The sequence below is a fragment of the Hemibagrus wyckioides genome, linkage group LG04 (assembly GCF_019097595.1).
Source record: "Hemibagrus wyckioides isolate EC202008001 linkage group LG04, SWU_Hwy_1.0, whole genome shotgun sequence".
Classification (NCBI taxonomy): domain Eukaryota; kingdom Metazoa; phylum Chordata; class Actinopteri; order Siluriformes; family Bagridae; genus Hemibagrus; species Hemibagrus wyckioides.
Window position 1 is genome coordinate 19,614,902 of NC_080713.1, and position 17,789 is coordinate 19,632,690.

The 17,789-nt window shown below is 40.0% G+C and overlaps 1 protein-coding gene across 6 annotated transcripts; it reads left to right on the top strand.

Moving 5' to 3' along the window:
- Positions 1-1,980: 1,980 nt before the first annotated feature.
- plekhg7 (pleckstrin homology domain containing, family G (with RhoGef domain) member 7) lies at positions 1,981-17,755 on the top strand. Of its 6 annotated transcripts, none has more exons than XM_058387904.1 (17): positions 1,981-2,255; positions 2,789-3,493; positions 4,142-4,164; positions 7,065-7,186; positions 7,372-7,412; positions 8,547-8,642; positions 9,118-9,264; positions 10,131-10,226; positions 10,643-10,753; positions 10,952-11,065; positions 11,295-11,469; positions 13,123-13,238; positions 14,176-14,263; positions 14,949-15,028; positions 15,687-15,840; positions 15,990-16,087; positions 16,308-17,755. In XM_058387904.1, exons 2-17 carry the CDS (start codon positions 2,870-2,872, stop codon positions 16,416-16,418), a joined length of 2,196 nt encoding a protein of 731 aa, XP_058243887.1. In that variant the 5' UTR covers positions 1,981-2,255; positions 2,789-2,869; the 3' UTR covers positions 16,419-17,755. The 6 variants fall into 6 exon arrangements, with proteins under 6 accessions (XP_058243887.1, XP_058243889.1, XP_058243888.1 ...); XM_058387906.1 differs by having other exon boundaries at positions 7,065-7,129; XM_058387905.1 differs by having other exon boundaries at positions 7,068-7,186.
- Positions 17,756-17,789: the final 34 nt, after the last annotated feature.

Below are 17,789 nucleotides of genomic sequence, written 5' to 3' on the forward strand. Positions count from 1 at the left end.
GCTCAGTGAAATTCTGTCTTCGCATATCCCATCCTTGGGGTTTGGGGTCAGAGTGCGGGGTCAGCCATGATACAGTGCCTCTGGAGCAGGATGGGTTGGGGGCCTTGCTCAAGGGTCCAACGGCAGCAGCTTGGCGGTGCTGGGGCTTGAACCCCCGATCTATAAGGCCTATAAGTTCAGTGGATGTAAAGTGTAGGAATAAAATAAATGCTCTATGGCATAGTTCTCAACTGGACTTCCACTTGAAATTCAGAATGGCAGAATGATGATGCAGTGGGTAGTGTTATCACTTCACTGCTTGGGTTACTGACTGTTCTGAGTTACTGTCCATGTTCTCCCTGTGTCCACATGGGTTTCCTCTGGGTTCTTTGGTTTCTACTCATCTTGCAGAAATAGACCAGTAGGTGAATTGGTAAAATTGTGTGTGTGTGTTTGTGGTGCCCTGTGATTGATATTCCACCCACATGGTATTCCCACATCCCTTCGTGGGATAGGCTCTGGACACACTACAGCCCTGATCAAAATAAAGTGTGTACAGAAAGTGAATGAGGTCGTGAGTGTTGTTTTAGAGTTGTTTTTGGATAGACTAATCTTTTGAAGTATTTTAAAGCTGCAAGTATACTGACCCCCCCCTCGCGTACACACACACACACACATACACACCAAAAAATAGATAACTGTTTATCAAATATTTAGAATGATGCTGGTACAGAAAGTGTGATTTGTCATTGATGTAGTACATTTGGGTGAGAAATTTGATTTAAAGCATTTAAAATGTTTTTATTAGGCCCAATTAAGAACACTAATGTACGTGCTGCCATCTTGTGTGCAGTAAAATAACTACAGCAGAACCACGTGGTTTCTTGATGACGTAATGCATTTCAGTGAACCTCTATACCGGCGGTAGTGTGGTTCCTCGGCTTCGTGGGGACTGTGAAAGGTGGTTCAAAATAAAAGATACACATACATTCTTTTTATAAGGTTTCAAAGTGTTTGTGTGTAAATGTGCTCTTTCTCTCAAGCTAAAGATTCGCACGTTTCATCTTTTCCCTGTTTCAGCATTTTGCTGATTGATGGTGGATCTCTGATAAATCTTTCTCCTGATCAAAGGTTGTATGTTCAAATCCCATCATCAGTTAAACGGATGTGGGTCCTTGAGTAAAGCCATTAACTCTCAAATGTTTAATAATATCCCTGTTTCAACTGAGAATGTGAGCATATTGTCCCACATGTTATTACGGTTACTGTTTGCTGGGGCTGACATGTAAATAGAACACATAAATACAAAAGATAATCAGCTCTCATTTCCTGATATTCACATCTAGATGTGATAAAGAACTTAGACCATGGCACCTTTTGTGTGAACACACCCATTTTCCATGCCATGAAAAATAATGTTAATACATGTGACTGACAGGTGTGTCTTGTTGTCTTGTTTGGATTCAAGATCAGTGATGTGTCATATTTTTTTAATGTGTTTATCAACCAGACTACATTAGAACTCACAAACAGAACAACAACTTCCTAAAATAGATGTATGATGCTGCTGAGCAGGATTTACAAGGCCGATTAATTAGCGTCAAGCCATTTTCCAGAGAAAAAATATATTTATTTTGTTTATTATTACAGTGTTATTGTAGTAACAAATATCACAAATGAGCAAAGTCTTGACACACTCCTTTGGTGTGTTTACTTGCAGGAATTTTTGGGATGGTCACATTTAGATCTTTAAGGTCACGACACAAAGGGAACTTGATCCTGTGTATAGTGTATCTGCGAGTTGAAATCACACACTTACACACACACACACTCACACACACTAACACACACGCTACTAGGCCCGAAACAGCACTACTACCTTGCTAAATAGTGTTGGTGCTATTCTAATTCCTCTATTATTTTTACCATACTATTTAGTAGGCTAGTGCGCAGCTCCTCTGGCTCCGCCCACCTGGACTTTCCTCATGTAGTCAACAAGGCAACTGGGCTTAGTCACAGTCTATTGTGCGCTAACGGCCGGTTATTGTGTAGGGAGCTGCTCTTTAGCGAGGTGCACAAGCCTTTAAAGCACCAAAGGCTCTTTAAATCCCTCTAAATATTTGTCTAAATGTTTAAATCCTTTTTTTTTTCAGTAGCCGAAAGTTTACCTTGGTACCTGTTTCAGACCTAATGCTTTATCACTGTTTTTGCTGAGAGTGAAGAGCGCGCGCGCGCACACACCGCCTCATGGACAGGACTGAAACATGAAATAAAACGTAAGTAACTATGAATTTTTTTAAAACAAAATATGTTAGTGACCTAGTAATAGATATATGTTAAGGTTTTTTATTAAGGTGTTTTAACTATTTATATCCTTAAAGTGGAGACTAGTTTGTGTACGCAACAGGTGCAGTATCAATAAGGAGAAATTTTACTTAGCGTTAAGCTAAAACAGCTGGGGCGATTTCACTATTTTAGTGCAGATGTTCTGCTCGTGTGTGTATATAGCTCTTAGGCTGGTGTTTTGGATGAGGTGCACGAGCCCAAAATCAGTGCTGAACTCGTTGTTTTCCTTGTTTTCCCAAGATCGAGTCTCTCACACTGACATTTAACTAAAACATTTATTTTGTGAAATGAAATAAAGGCTGTAGGCGTTAAACAGGTCTCCTGTATTTCTGTGTAAACCAGACAGGAGTAAAGAGCTTGTGTAGATAATGCTTCGTCATTAACATTATTATCATGAACATTTACTTCCTGAAGGTGTATCACAAAAAAAAATCCCCTAACTCAGTCTTGTTCACCTTTCCAGCGTGGTTCAAAGTGACACCACCTTCCCTGAGGACACTCTTCACTTTCAGCTGTTCAGTGATATCATGCCTTTTTGCACAAGATGACTGACTTACATCATGAATATATAAAGGAAAACGGAAAGCATGTGGACAAAACACTGGACTGGACCTACATCGAATGGCATGATGAGGACATGGCTAAAACTGTGGATGCACATACCCAAACATCTCACGAACCAACCCTGGACAAAGCAACCCAAACGAGCAATCCATTCCTGATGCGGATCGAGCTATCCAGGACACCCTCCAGACTGAGATGTGGCTCAGTGGGTGAGGTGGATGCAATGCCCACACCTCTATTTCAGTTCGACAGGCAAGCGCCTGCTCGCATCTCCACATCTCCCACTCTGAGGAGGATGAGGAGCACCAGGATTCCTTGCCGTGATGCAGGGAGGATAGGCACTACTCAGGAGGAGCCTGGCTCGAATGAGTCTCCCTCACCAAGGAGCCCTCTGTCACCTGCACACCGGCAGAAATCTCCCCTGGCTATCATTGAGAACCAGTCTAATGAGGACAGTCACTGCAACGGTCACTCGAATGACTCTGTGACTCCGGGGAACGTCAGGTCTTATAGATCAAAGACAATTAGTGGCAGTGGCCTTCACGTGAAGCAGGAGTTTTTGAGTGTAAATGAAAGCACTGATACCGATGATGATACTAGAGAGGTAAGGTGAACTCAGTTTACTGCATGTCATAAATTTGGATGGAAGAAATTTTTTGCTAGTCATATGCTCATGACTGTGACAATGGTCATTTAAATCGACGTTACTGACTAAAATCGGTCACAGTCAATCCAGGGGGTCAGAAGTGTGATTTCTTTTTTATTGTTGCATAATGCATCACACAGAGAGCCTTTGCATTCCTTCAAATTGAAGTCTCCATGCTCATTCTGCTCAGCCTCCTGTGGCGGCTCTTCACAATGAGCCCTTTTGACAGCAAATGAATCAGTAGATACATGTGCCGACAGCTTTGACTGAGTCCATGTCGCCAGACCCCTCAAGGAGACTCCTCCGATGGGCCTCCAGTCCTCACAGTCCACAGGCATCGAATAATGGCGGGGTCAGTGGGCAATCAAAAGAATGAAAGGAAAACCCCATTCTCTCAATTGATGTATTCAATCAGGCACATCCTGTATGGTCAGAACATGTTGACATGTTCAATAGCTTTAAGTGAATTTTATTGCTTCTGAGACATATATTCTATTAACGTGCAGTGATGCCGTGGTGTTTTCAGACAGTCTGAATGTAATTATTTTATTGTAGCTACGTTTTTTCATGACTGTATGTGCTTACATCATTTGTTTTTCACTACAGGTGAAAGAGCCTAGTCATAAAAGGTAGGTGTATAGCACCACTATCTTTAGAAATTTACATGAACTCTACCCTTAGATTTGCATGTGAGCCACATAGCATTTCTGTTTGTTTATAATACTCAGTGTTAGTACATACAAAATGTCATTCTGTTTCTGTTTAATATGAGTGAAACTGGTCAAGCCAGCAGGCTTGTTGTTTGTGCCAAAACCAACAATTCCATACCCAAACTGCTTCCTCACTTGTCGTACTACATCACTAATTTGAAGCGTTATTTTATTAAAGATGGCCAAATGGCATGTTTCTCAGCCACAAGCAGACCAGATGGAGCATCGCTAATGCAGCTGGCCACTAGAAACCCATTGTTAACTGTAATCCCACTTTGTTAGCGGCATATGAACTCTGTATGCCAAGGTATTCTACTCCCATGCTTCCTGGTGGAATACAGAAACTCATTAATGCTGTTTCCCCCCAATGGATCTGTTCATCTTGCAAGATAATGAGAGATAATCAGGCAGCTATAAAGGCCAGTGCAGCACTGCTTGATAACAGAGCTTGTTCTAGGACAGGCATTGGATGAGAGAGCCTGAGGGCATCATTATTTGGCAAAGGTGCAAGGACAAAGCCCCCTTTTTCTCATGGAAGTACTGTAACATGGGACTTGGTACTCAAACTGGGCCTCAGTGGGATGCGAATTGCATTATGGATGTGTTTTGTGATAGAATTAGCGGTGACCTGTTTTCGTTTCACGGGCCAGTTCAAAGTGTCATATTTATAACAGGACCAGGACACAACAAGTAATTTTTTCCTTGTTAAGCCTTGTAGTGCTAATCATTGTATGTAGTAGAGAAAAAGGTGAATTATTTACAAGGGAAGATAAAAAAGAAAATAACAAATGTGTTTTGTAAGGTCTATCAGAGCACGTGCTCTGCCCAAATTGTATGTCACTGTTGTGCATCATTTCAGTCTCATGGTCAAGTGCTGAGGATCACTGTCCATGTTGTCCATGTTGGCCTTGCTATGATCTTTAGTTCTCGTTTCTACATACTATTTCATCAGTTTAATTTGAAAGCATATGTATTGTGATCAATCTTGAGCACTGTTGTCATTCAGCTGCAAAATACCTAAAATGTCGTGTTGATATATACAGCAGCATACCACCACCATTTAGTCAATTCGTGAGAGGACAGTCACAACATTGAGGGTGGAACTTAAAAACCAGCCTGTCAAGTTGCTGTTAAAAGCATTTCGGCTTCATGCCTGAGGTTTTCAGCCACCATATAGCACAGGTCACTGGAGAACAGAGGTCATCTGAGCATACAGCAGATGAAAGCCAATCAGAGAAGGATCAAAAGAAACAAAAGCTCAGTCCAGAAGAAGCTCGTCCACTTCTTTTCTGCCATGATAAGACTTTGATATGACTTTTACCAGTGAATATTTACATCATAAATTTACCTGCATATGATTACCCTTAAGAAACTAGAGGCCAAAAACAAATCCTTATGTTTAAATCACTAGGCTTAGTTCCACAGCCACAGGCTGAAAGCAGGGTGTTGCTTCTCCCGGCCTACCTCTTCTTTTTCTTCTTCGCCTTAACTGGTTCCACAAGATATGAGCACTCTCCACTTTCTATATTTTGTATTGTTTGACTGATGTCTGAAACCGACACCATACATTATATAAACACAGGAAACAAAAGATTTCAACGTTTTCTGTGAACAGCTCTAACCTGATAACCCTGTTAATAAAAAACTGCTACCCAAGGTTGCTCACTTAGCTTAATATGAGATTTGGTAATACTCTAAGGAATGATTTTTAAAGTAATATTTACAATTCAATATATTAATATCCTTGTAACTAGATATCGATTCAGGTTTCACCAGACATTGAGTGTTTAATACTACATTGTTGATTATATAACGTTTGATATTTTTGATATAACTAGGCTGACACTAAGCTGACATTTTTTCTCTGCCTATAGGCAAATAAAATTACACCGGATCGTTTAATTCAGGTTTTTGAAGCAGCAAGTGTACAGCTAAAGTCATTTCTTGCCCTCAACTTGTGAAAAAGAATGGCTTGGGAATATTTTTGCTTACCTTGCTGATAAAAAGGGCTAACAGTCACAACATAACAGGAATGCTAATGGAGGTTTCCACTGAAGCATCATTGCAGAGCATCTGCAAAACAAGCATCACAATTTCAGTATTTAGGAAGTAAAGCTGGTTAGACAGTTAGGAGCTTGTGTTTTATTGAGAATATGACATTATCTACTTCGGGCATATGGCTAATTGCTTTTCTTTGGAGTGGCTCTGTGTTAATTTCTATAGTTGTGATTAGAATTACAATGAACTCTCATCAAATTATGAACTGATGTAACTGTATAATATGTACACTGCATGCATCTCCCTCCGCTTCATTGTCTTTAGTGAATGTTTGAGGGGCAACTTCATAACCAATCAGTATGGGGCTGTAACAAACATATTTGAGCATGCATTTAATATCAGCAGCCAGTCGCGAGTTATTGGTCAAACTCATGATTACATAATTTTGATGAGTTTAATGCTAATAATCCAATTATTTATTTATTTATTTTTGCCCAAATGTTTATTTGGTATTACGAATCTTGATAAGTGCCGTATGTCTGATATCCTGACATCTTTAAATCCAGGTTATGAGTTGCACTAATCATCAAGAACATTTTCTACTGATTCTGTCAAACTGGAGAGGAAGAAGCACATAGTGTATGTAAAGTTAACTCGAAAAGAAAGCCACAAAGACTATATAACAACCTGTCATTTAGCATAAAAGCAGCTCATCTGTCATGCTTTGAGGGAAAAGTGTCCCTTAGGGCTGAGATGTTCTTCACTTGTCAGTAACACTGACCTGTGTTAACCTGTTTCTCGTGCATTTGCTTTGTGTTCAGCAGGCTACAGGAAAGAAGGCGTAGCTCTGTGGTGGTCACTCTTCCTGGCCTGGACGTTTCTCCCGGTGATCTTTTTGTTTCCAATGATGCTGTCGATATTTTAAACCGCTCCACGTTTTCAGGTTCATTAGGCTATTGTTATCACAATAAGCATTATCCGGCTAACCCATCTACTATCAGTGTGAACCATCTTGATATAGAATAATAACTAAATATCTACAGTGTTATACATTTCAGTATTTTTTGCGTATGTTTGGCTCTGTATACTGACCGTGTGTCTGAAACCTTTTTTTTTTTCCTGATATAGATACAAAGAAATCAAAGTGGCCTTTTTCCAAACGTACCATGGTAGGTGGAATTTAGGATTTCAGGCTTTTAAAAACTGAAAGAGAATTAAATGATAGATGAGACTGCTCTCTCAGCTTCTGTGTCGTCTAAAACTGCATTTTTTGCTCAGCTAAGGTCGAGCACACATTGTTCACTGACCCACTTAGAGTGAAGCAGATTTACATGTCCCCCTTTCCCCCTAATTCTGCCACCATCTATACAAGCAACCAGCATATAAATAATCATATATAAAACAGAACTAAAAAAATTAGAGCATCATGTAGTCGTTTATTACATATCTGTAGTACAGATATGAAAGCTGTTCAAATTATTGGACTACATTTGTCTGCAGTTTATTACTGAATCTTTGTTTCTCTGTAATATCAGTGTGAGAAGTGAACAGTGAATGCACCAGGTAAAATTTGTACTACTGTTCCTGTTTCACTGTCAAGTCAATCAGCACATAAAGTCACCTTGGCTGTCACATGACCATGTTGGAATTTGATTGGCTGCTACACTGAAAGGCGAGACAGAAGAACCCCGTTGCCCTTGCCTCCCAGTGAGAAGGGCTAGCCTCCAGCCATGTGCAGGAACATGTACACGTGAGACAGGCACCCCAGTACAATACAGACGAGTGTCTCGACTGAGCGCATGCTCTGAAATGCTAACCAAATAATAAATAAATAAGAAGAACTTGGATTTGAGATAGCAAGGAAAGTTTGGCGGTTCCTCATGCTAAGCATTCTCACACCTGAATACGTGCAATAGACATGAGTTTTGCGTCTTGCATTCCTCTTGAGCATGTGGGATTGAAACTGCAGGCATGCCTGATTGAAATTGAAAGTTCCTTCTTTTTTAGGCTTTATCTCAGTTACACATCGGTATTGATTGATTTATTTATTTTTTTAATTTTTATTGATTGATTCATGAACTCCAGTATTTTTTACTTTACCCATTTAATTTTTTTTGTATGTGTTTAATATTTTTTCACAATTTATCAGATACACAGTGTTGAAACTTAAATAAATTAAATTAAATAAATAAAAATTAAAAATTAATTTTTAAAATTAAAAATTAAATTAAAACATTTAAATTAAATTAAAACATTTTTTTAATTAATAAATTAATACATTTATTTATTTATTTATTTATTAGAATAAAGGCAGGACACGCACAGCTGCAGACATTGAAAAATGTCTCACAAACATTCCCATCCAGGAGTGGAGAAACACACATTTTCAGCAGTACAAGGTAAAAGAGCTCACAGCTGCAATTTGGAAAAAGTCTTTTTAAAATGTTTCAGTGTGGATTTTCTCTTTCAGACACAGAGTAATGATATTGTTGTGGAACTTATCCAGTGACTGTAAAAGGATTGCTTAAAACTGAAAGTGGCAAAACGCTGTTGTAATTTTAATACAAAGGTCAATTTTGCATATTTTATTTGAATTTCTGCCAAATGCAAATGCCATTTGTCTCTATTAAGGTTTAGAACTGTTATTAGGCCATTTTCAGTAGCTATTCTTTAGTAGTTCATTAGTTAAAAGGTAATGTCCCAAACAATTTATTATTTCACATAGATGATTGGGCCTGATAGAGTCTGGACTGAACTCGTTCTCTGAGCAGGTCTGGATGAGACTGGTGTTAATATAATATGGCGTTATTAGATGCAGTCATTCACATTTGGATATGTCTAAAATCTCTAGGCTGTTTGTTTTATTTACCTCAGGATTTGACTTTAGAGGAGTTTCTGAGAAGTCATCCTGAGCTGAGGGAGGAAGAAGAGCCAAAAGCACACAAAAGACAGGAGGCACTCTGGGAGCTCTTCACCAGCGAGTGTGTGTACTTCCTAGACCAGTTAATGGTGCTGAAAGAGGTATGACTTGATCATTCATACATTGTGTGGTGGTGGTGGTGGTGAAACTAAGATTCAGTTTATTAATAATATATTAAAAAGCCTATAATTTGTTATAATGCAAACCTCTTTTATTTTGCTGAGTTGCTGTGTTAATCAGACAGGTCTGTTTCTCAGAGGATGCTACATGGGTCACATACACTGACCAGGCATAACATTATGACTGCCTACCTAATATTGTGTTGGTCCCTTTTTTGCTGCCCTGTCTGTTGGATCAGATCACACGGACCTGCCTTCACTCCCCACGTGCATCAATGAGCCTTGACCCTTCGCCCATGACCCCGTCGCCAGTTCACCACTGTTCCTTCCTTAGACCACTTTTGATAGATACTGACCACTGCAGACTGGGAACACCCCACATGAGCTGCAGTTTTGGAGATGCTCTGATCCAGTCGTCTAGCCATCACAATTTGGCCCTAGTCAAACTCGCTCAAATCCTTACGCTTGCCCATTTTTCCTGATTCTAACACATCAACTTTGAGGACAAAGGGTTCACTTGCTGCCTAATATATCCCACCCACTAACAGGTGCCATGATGAGGAGATAATCAGTGTTATTCACTTCACCTCTCAGTGCTCATAATGTTATGCCTGATCAGTGTACATTGACAAGAATGCTCAGAGGATGAGGGTGATATAGTCAGGGATCTTTTATAGACTATATTCATAAGCATATGCTCTGAGTGTGATGTTTCTATTATTGGTACTCAGCAAGGAAATGAGCACATCACAAAACCCCCAAATAGTCCTTTATTAGGTTGTAGAACCACACTTATACATGTAACCTTCTGTTCTTTTAAACATGCTTTACCTGTGCTTTGTGTGCAGGTATTTTTGACCACTCTGTCAGAACTGCAGATAAGAGAGTGTCTACAAGACATTGAATCTTGGGCACTGTTTGCCAACCTCAATGAGCTGTGCCTGGTAAAGTACATCTAAAAGTACAGATATAGATGGGTGAGAACTTAAAGGCAAAACCAAGATAGTGATTTAGTTTAGGCTTAAACCAGCTCAAGCTTCATGACAGCTGAAGCAGAAACATCAAAATGAAAACATATAGTAAAAACAAAGGAAAAAAATGTTCCTAGCTTATAGATACACAGTATGGAGCTGACATTTCCACAGCAGAGATTAGCGAGTGATTCAAGCCCAGTATGTATTAAATAAAAGATCAGTATAGCCTATGTTATCACCTCATAAAATGGTTTTTCCTTTAACATGTCACCCATTTGTATATACATATTGTGTGCTTTCTTAGCTGCTCATAGTCTTGCAATTTATTGGAATCATGTATGGTTCATAGTATTAAATAAGGTTGTGTGTTGGATGACTGTTTGTAGGTTAGCTTTGGTTTCCTGACCAGTCTGCTGCAAGTGATTAAAGAGCTGTGGGCCACTTCAGAGCCTCCAGAAACCGATAACACACAGGCCCTGATGGCCATTCTCAAAAAGGTGAGGTATCACTGATGTGTGTGTGTGTGTACATGCTCATGATGAGTGTGTGCATTTGTTAGCATGCATTTGCATAGCGTGTTCAGGTCTGCATGTGTGCTGGCTTTTTGCTGTTGTATGTTATATATTTGTGCATGATTTAGTTAAGTTAAGACATGCAGAAGATGTTTTCTCTGACCCTTGTCCTTGACCTTCCAGGCATTTGGTGAGAGCATTTGTCACTGTCTACAGAAGTACTGTCTGAACTACAGTAAAGCCATCCTCTTTTTGGACACCCTGAAAGCCAGGGAGGACTTCACTACCTATGTGAAGGTATGTTAGACTAGTATTGCATTAAGGTTTTAATTTTTGAGAATGCTTCAGCGCACACAGCTCACGGGCTTGCAAATTCTCTGACCTCAATATTTTTTTATTTATTGAAAGGATAATAGTAGTTGTAGTAGCTGTACTTATTCCTTCTAATCGTTACACTCTATGAATACTTTAACAGTACTGTTGATATTATGAGAGCAGTAAAGATCTCTCTGTCTGTCTCCCACAGTGGTGTGAGAGGAAGGAACAGTGCCGTAGGCTGCAGTTAAAGGATCTGCTGGTGACTCCTTTGCAGAGGTTCACACGTTACCCTCTCCTCCTGAAGAACATGGAGAAGAGGAGCTGCACAGAGACAGAGGAAAGCGCCTTGCAGAGCGTAGTGGAGCTGGTGGACAGAGCCATATGTAAATATGTACCATTATATCATTATCAGTTAGCACAGCTGCAGCCAGCAAAACATTTCTCATGAGCAGTGGCCACGCTGTAGGTTTACTAATAACACAGAATTAGGGCTGCATGATAAATTCGATTTTATTGTTGTAGTGTATGTTTCCATGACCAAGAGGTTGCGAGAACAAAATATTATTTACATTAATGCTAAACAATTTATATATGGGGACAGGAACACACATTTACCTTAAGAATGCAAATTAAGAGGCTAGCCAGATAACAGCACGGCAATTAACTGTCAAAATGGTAAACTTGTCATAAATATAGCCTCAGACTGTATCCTTAGCAATTTGCTCCATAGTTCTGGTCAGGGTGCAAGGTGAGAATAGAATGAGTATCGAAGACACCCATGCATTCATTCATACCCAGATGTTTTTGGTACCAAGGAGAAAACCCATGCTGACATTGGGAAGACCGTATGAAACAACACTGACAGTTTTCTAAACTCAGGATCGAACCAGTATGTTCGAACACTAAGTGCTGTGCCCTGAGGTTGCACTTGTTTGTAAAGCAATCTGAGACCAAACTGTTTCTAAATATTTCGAGTATGTCTTTACTGACAAATACCTAAAATGTGCTTTTGAAAGCAGACAAATTCATTCAAGTTTGAAAATGGATTTATTTTAAGCAGAACAGACTCGGTTTGCAGCAACAGGCTATCCTAGTCCTGGAAAATGCTGCTTTCTAACGGTGTAACATGAACCAGTTGTCCTGTTTCATGTTGCTATTGTGTATTTATCACTGCTGATAAGCTGTGTTTATCAGCAGAGAAGTCAGATCATGTTAGAGTAAAGCACTTATGTCTGAAGAGGAATTATAAACACTAACAGTGTCAGCTCACAATTCCAGTTCGTTATCTGTCATTATAATACGGCTTGTGTCCCCGGAGGCTGCTGTGAGAAAACGAACAGAAGGGACCGAGTTGTTTCTGTTTTGTTCATTTGCTTATATTCATTTCTTGATGTAGGAAAGACCAAATATACAAAATAGTCACAGTCACAATTTAGGTCCGGAAAAAATATTTTGGTTGCATGTTATTGTTTTTCTCCCAGCGTCTACCAGCATGTACTGACCTGTAGAACTGTATGTGATCTGAATCACAACTAGACCGTCAGGTTTTTAACAAATATAACTACGTCAAACGCATTTGCATACCAGTGTCAAAGTGGGTTTATTTTTATATTTTAGCAGTGTTCCTTCTCCTGACTGATTTAAAGGTGTGTCTGGTGTAACGTCTGTTGTAACACTGTCATGGAACTTTGTGTCAATGACTAGGACGGGTTATTCGTTTATGGGTGTGCAGCTTTAATTATCTCCAGTGTCTGATGAGTAAGAGCTCTTTCCCAAAGTACAGACGTAAATTAGAGTGTAATGAAAATAGAGCTGTTTGTCACCAAGGAAATAAAGGAATAAAAGTATTGCAGTAGAGAGCAGAACAAAGGGAGTGAAGTTTAATTAGAAGGTGTGGATACACAGGGGAAATAGTGTTGTAAATGAAACTTTGAGATGCTGAATTGAACATGAATTGACTCTCTCTCTCTCTCTCTCTCTCTCTCTCTCTCTCTCTCGCTCGCTCTCACGCTCACTCTCACTCTCTCTCAATTTAGATGATCTGGAGGGGAAGGTGAAGTGGTTGGATAACTATCAGAAAGTCAATCAGCTTAAGGAAGCCTTGGTGTGGCTCCCAGTGTGGGAAAGAGAAAAGAGGGCACATGTTCCAGAGGTGAACACACCAACACTTTACAGCTTAATTGCCAAGAATTATGTACCTTCAAGTCATATTCCAATTGAAAGTCTGGAAAGATTCCACTGTATGCTATGTTGAAATTACCCCAGGTGGTATCTACCCAGACAGACCATACTCTAGGAAGCAGACTTCCATCCAAAACCAAAACAAAACCATGTGGCCAGGTTAAAATGTACAATCAAAGCTTCCAAATCTTATACATTTAGCACAGGTAAAGCCTTCACGTTACGGTATTGGGACCTATTAAAGAAGCACAAATTGTGAGGCCACAAGCCTATTTATAATAAATGTCCATGCAGTCAGTCGTGTATTAAAAAGAGGTGAACATAGTACACATCAAAGTTTTAGTGGAACAGCCATGTGAAGGCACTACTTCCTTGCTCCTGTGTCCTTATCACAGCATACATTAAGCTGTTCCTAGTGTTATGAAACACTAATAGAATTTAAGTACTTAATTATATTGATTATCCTAATTATCCTAATTATAGCACCTCATTATATTTAAAGTAGTAGATGTATTAGAAGTAGAAGTATTTGATGATTAAGGATTAAATGGGATTTGGGTGTAAGCTTGAGTCCACACCGGATATGACACATTTATATATAATGTTCAATCACACAAGCTTTGCTGAGTGCAATGACACACCCTAGTTTCGTCAACAGAATATTTGTTTTCACTCTACGTTCACACGTTCATGTAAAGAGCATCATTCACATGCTTCGTGAGAAGATGCCTGTGCATGTGATGGAAAATGTCCAGTGTGTGATGGAGTCACAGTTTAATGGTTGCAAGCCGCATTCCTAATAGTGTGGATCGAAACGGGTGAAATGTATCTGTTCTGTGAGGCAGGTGTGAGATAAGCAGCTAGAACCTATCTCTGTACAGTATAGTCACACCTGTAATTTCCCACAGAATCTGAAACACTTGCTGAAAGCTGTGACTTTGGAAAACTTGGTCTCTCAACGTAGTCTCAGATATGAGGGGAAGCTCACACTCACAGGTGAGACATGGACACACGACTTCCAAAAGCTGTTTAGAAATTTTACTTTATTATGTAGCATTCTCGTCTTATTTATACATAATTTTTTAATGACATTTTAGTATACACCGATCAGGCATAACATTATGAGCACTGACAGGTGAAGTGAACACTGATCATCTCCTCATCATGGCACCTGTTAGTGGGTGGGATATATTAGGCAGCAAGTGAACACTTTGTCCTCAAATTGTGATGGCTAGATGACCGGATCAGAGCATCTCCAAAACTGCAGCTCTTGTGGGGTGTTCCCGGTCTGCAGTGGTCAGTATCTATCAAAAGTGGTCCAAAGAAAGATCAGTGGTAAACCGGCGACAGGGTCATGGGCGACCACGGCTGATTGATACACATGGGGAGGAAAGGCTCGTGTGATCCGGTCCAACAGATGAGCTACTGTTGCTCAAATTGCTGAAGAAGTCGGGTCAGGGCTGTTTTGACAGCAAAAGGGGGACCAACACAATATTAGGCAGGTGGTCATAATGCTATGCCTGATCGGTGTATTTCTCTACAATATGCAATTGTTGTTATTTGGATCTTTTACACTTCAGCTGGAACTGTGCATGTACAGAACACATTCTGTTTTAGATACAGAAACCATTGTGCTTATTTAAGTCCATCATTGTTCACTGTTTTCTCCCTGTATGGACAGAGAATTCAAAGCTGAATGATGTTTACCTGTTTCTGTTCGATGAATTCCTCCTCATCACCAAGGTCAAACGAAATAAAAAGGTGCAGTATTTTAAGTATCTTCTATTTAACCACTCATTGTGTGCAGGATTTAATAGCTAAAATGCCTTCTAAGATTCATATAGGTCTTGGGAATGTCATTGCACAGTTACCGGTCATACCTTTAACAGTGTAATGAGGTTGAGCTATATAACTTTTTAAAAACATTAACCCTTTCTCACAGTACACTGCCATTCCATTCCAACTGACTTATACCATCAGGATAAACACATGAATTATTTGATTGCTGCAAGTCTGTTATACGATTAGTCAGGACACTGTTGTGGTTTCTGTGTGTAGAGAATAGTGATTCTATGCTTAGATGCTGCTGAGCAAGGCGATGGGAAACGGGAGAGGGGGTGTGAGCCCCCTGCTGGGCAAACAATACACACAGCTCCACAATACCATTGGTACAGAAATACAACAAATACAACATTGCAAATAAATGCAATGCTGACCACAAGCAGCCTGAAACAAGCCTCTGGTGAAAGAGTTGATGCAGTAGTTGAACTGTTTAACAAAAGAAAATGTATTTTAATAGATGAGATATTTGAAAAACCTTTTCCTGATGGTTCTGAAAGCTTTTTTGATATAATTTAGGTCAGATATTTTCTCTTATTGAAGTACACACCCAGTCGTTATAGTGTTGTGTGTTGTGTAGAAGTCTGTAGCCGGGGAGGTGTACCCTGTGCGCTCTGCGGCTGGACAGGAGCTGGAGCAGTTACTGCAGGAGGGCTGCAGCTTCACTGTGCTGGACCAACCCATCTCACTGGATCGCATGCAGCTCAGGAACATAGACCAGCTTAACGCTACAGGTTAATGATTCGAAATTTTTCCACCTGCCATTAGTATTCATTTAAATGAGATTTTTTAATATATAGTATCGAAAGAATGGACATTCAGAGTAGAACAGAAAGAAATTGTTGTGGATGGTGATTATATACTTTTTGTTTCCACTGTCCAGCCTCTGGCCTTCCCTATTCTTTCATTATAATGCACCAGAATCGCTATCAGCAGTGCATCGGCGTGTTCATTCTGCAGGCCCCGACCGAGTCTGTTAAGGTAAGGAGCCACATTGCGTCCTGATGTAATTACACACTCCACCATCTCTGATCTGTACCACCTGATTCCAGCCCTATGCCACTGTTTTTGTCCTGATCAAATAACTCCGTTTTAAATGTCACGTCAACAAACACCCTGCATGCTAGAAAAGGTCTCTTAAATGCACGTCACTGATTGCATTATTGAGCGGCTGTGCTTTGTGTGTGTTTATGCGCTGCAGAAAGCATGGTTGTCCGAGATCGAGGAGGCAGTCGGTGCTCTGCTGAAGCGGGACTCTCAGGATCCTCGGCTGAAGAGCTCTTCTCTCTATGTGGAGTCTTCTCAGATCTAACTCGCGCACACGGACCATCAGAGTAGGTGGCCCACGTCAATACTGCTGCCTGATAACATCACATGACCAGGACTAATAATATGGGTTTCTACTTGACTGGCCAAGATCCCAGGATGGCTGTACAGTCTTACGCCTGACCTTCAGATCCATGTTAATCCACTTGAAGAGGTTTATTCAGGTCAGGCAGCAGCATCAGGGTAAAGTCCACTGTGTCACACATGACACAAAAACAAAGCTGTAATGCAAACGGAACTGTTGCTGTAACCTGATGCTCACTGAAGACTAAATGTGCCACAGGAGTGGAATATTACGGCTCTGACATTCAGCCAAAATGGACGTTGCTTCTTTCAGATGTAGATTAGTACAGTTTGTCTTACGTTTTTTTTTAATTAAAGAATCCTTTGAAACTGAAACTCTGTGGCCTGCTATTTTACCCTGGGACTGGAAAAGGTTTATTTATTGCTGTGGCCTGTAGTTCATAACATGAAAGTAAGAAAAAATAGCTCATATAATATGTAAAAGACACTTTTTATTATTAAACAGAGACCAGTTTAACATGCTTCACTTCCTTTGGTAACTTGTGGTATCAGATGAGTTGACTGTAAAATGACATGATTTTTTATAGCCCCCAAAAAATCCCAGCAGATTTATATACACTGATCAAGCATAACATTATGAGCACTGAGAGGTGAAGTGAATCCTCATCATGGCACCTGTTAGTGGGTGGGATATATTAGGCAGCAAGTGAACATTTTGTCCTCAAAGTTGATGTTAGAAGCAGGACAATTGGGCAAGTGTAAGGATTTGAGCGAGTTTGACAAGGGCCAAATTGTGATGGCTAGACGACTGGATCAGAGCATCTCCAAAACTGCAGCTCTTGTGGGGTGTTCCCAGTCTGCAGTGGTCAGTATCTATCAAAAATGGTCCAAGAAAGGAACACTGGTGACCTGGCGACAGGGTCATGGGCAGCCAAGGCTCACTGATGCACATAGGGAGAGGAGGCTGGCTCATGTGATCCGATCCAATACTGTTGAAGTTGCTAATTCTGGTTCTGATAGAAAAGGTGTCAGAATACTGTTTTGGCAGCAAAAGGGGGACCAACACAATATTAGGCAGGTGGTCATAATGTTATGCCTGATCAGTGTACATAGTAATGCTTCCTCTTTGTAAAGAGTGCCATTACTTTGTCCTAACTGAACAGCTGGTCTGATTTATGTTCATTTATGGATTTATTAGTCATTAATATAAAGGAGCCCATGTTTGAAACAAAATTTGTTCATGCAAACGTGACAGTGTAATATCACTGATATGCAATGTAATAAACATTGGAAAGCACACACCCTGAAAAATTAGGTTCCGCTTTATATCTCA

Bases quoted from the DNA above. Each gene is read 5' to 3' on its own strand.
- plekhg7 (XM_058387904.1), top strand. From the start codon at position 2,870: ATGACTGACTTACATCATGAATATATAAAGGAAAACGGAAAGCATGTG. The intron at 9,265-10,130 runs GTATGACTTGAT...CTTTGTGTGCAG, and splicing joins AGTTAATGGTGCTGAAAGAG to GTATTTTTGACCACTCTGTC. The intron at 11,470-13,122 runs GTAAATATGTAC...CTCTCAATTTAG, and splicing joins GCTGGTGGACAGAGCCATAT to ATGATCTGGAGGGGAAGGTG.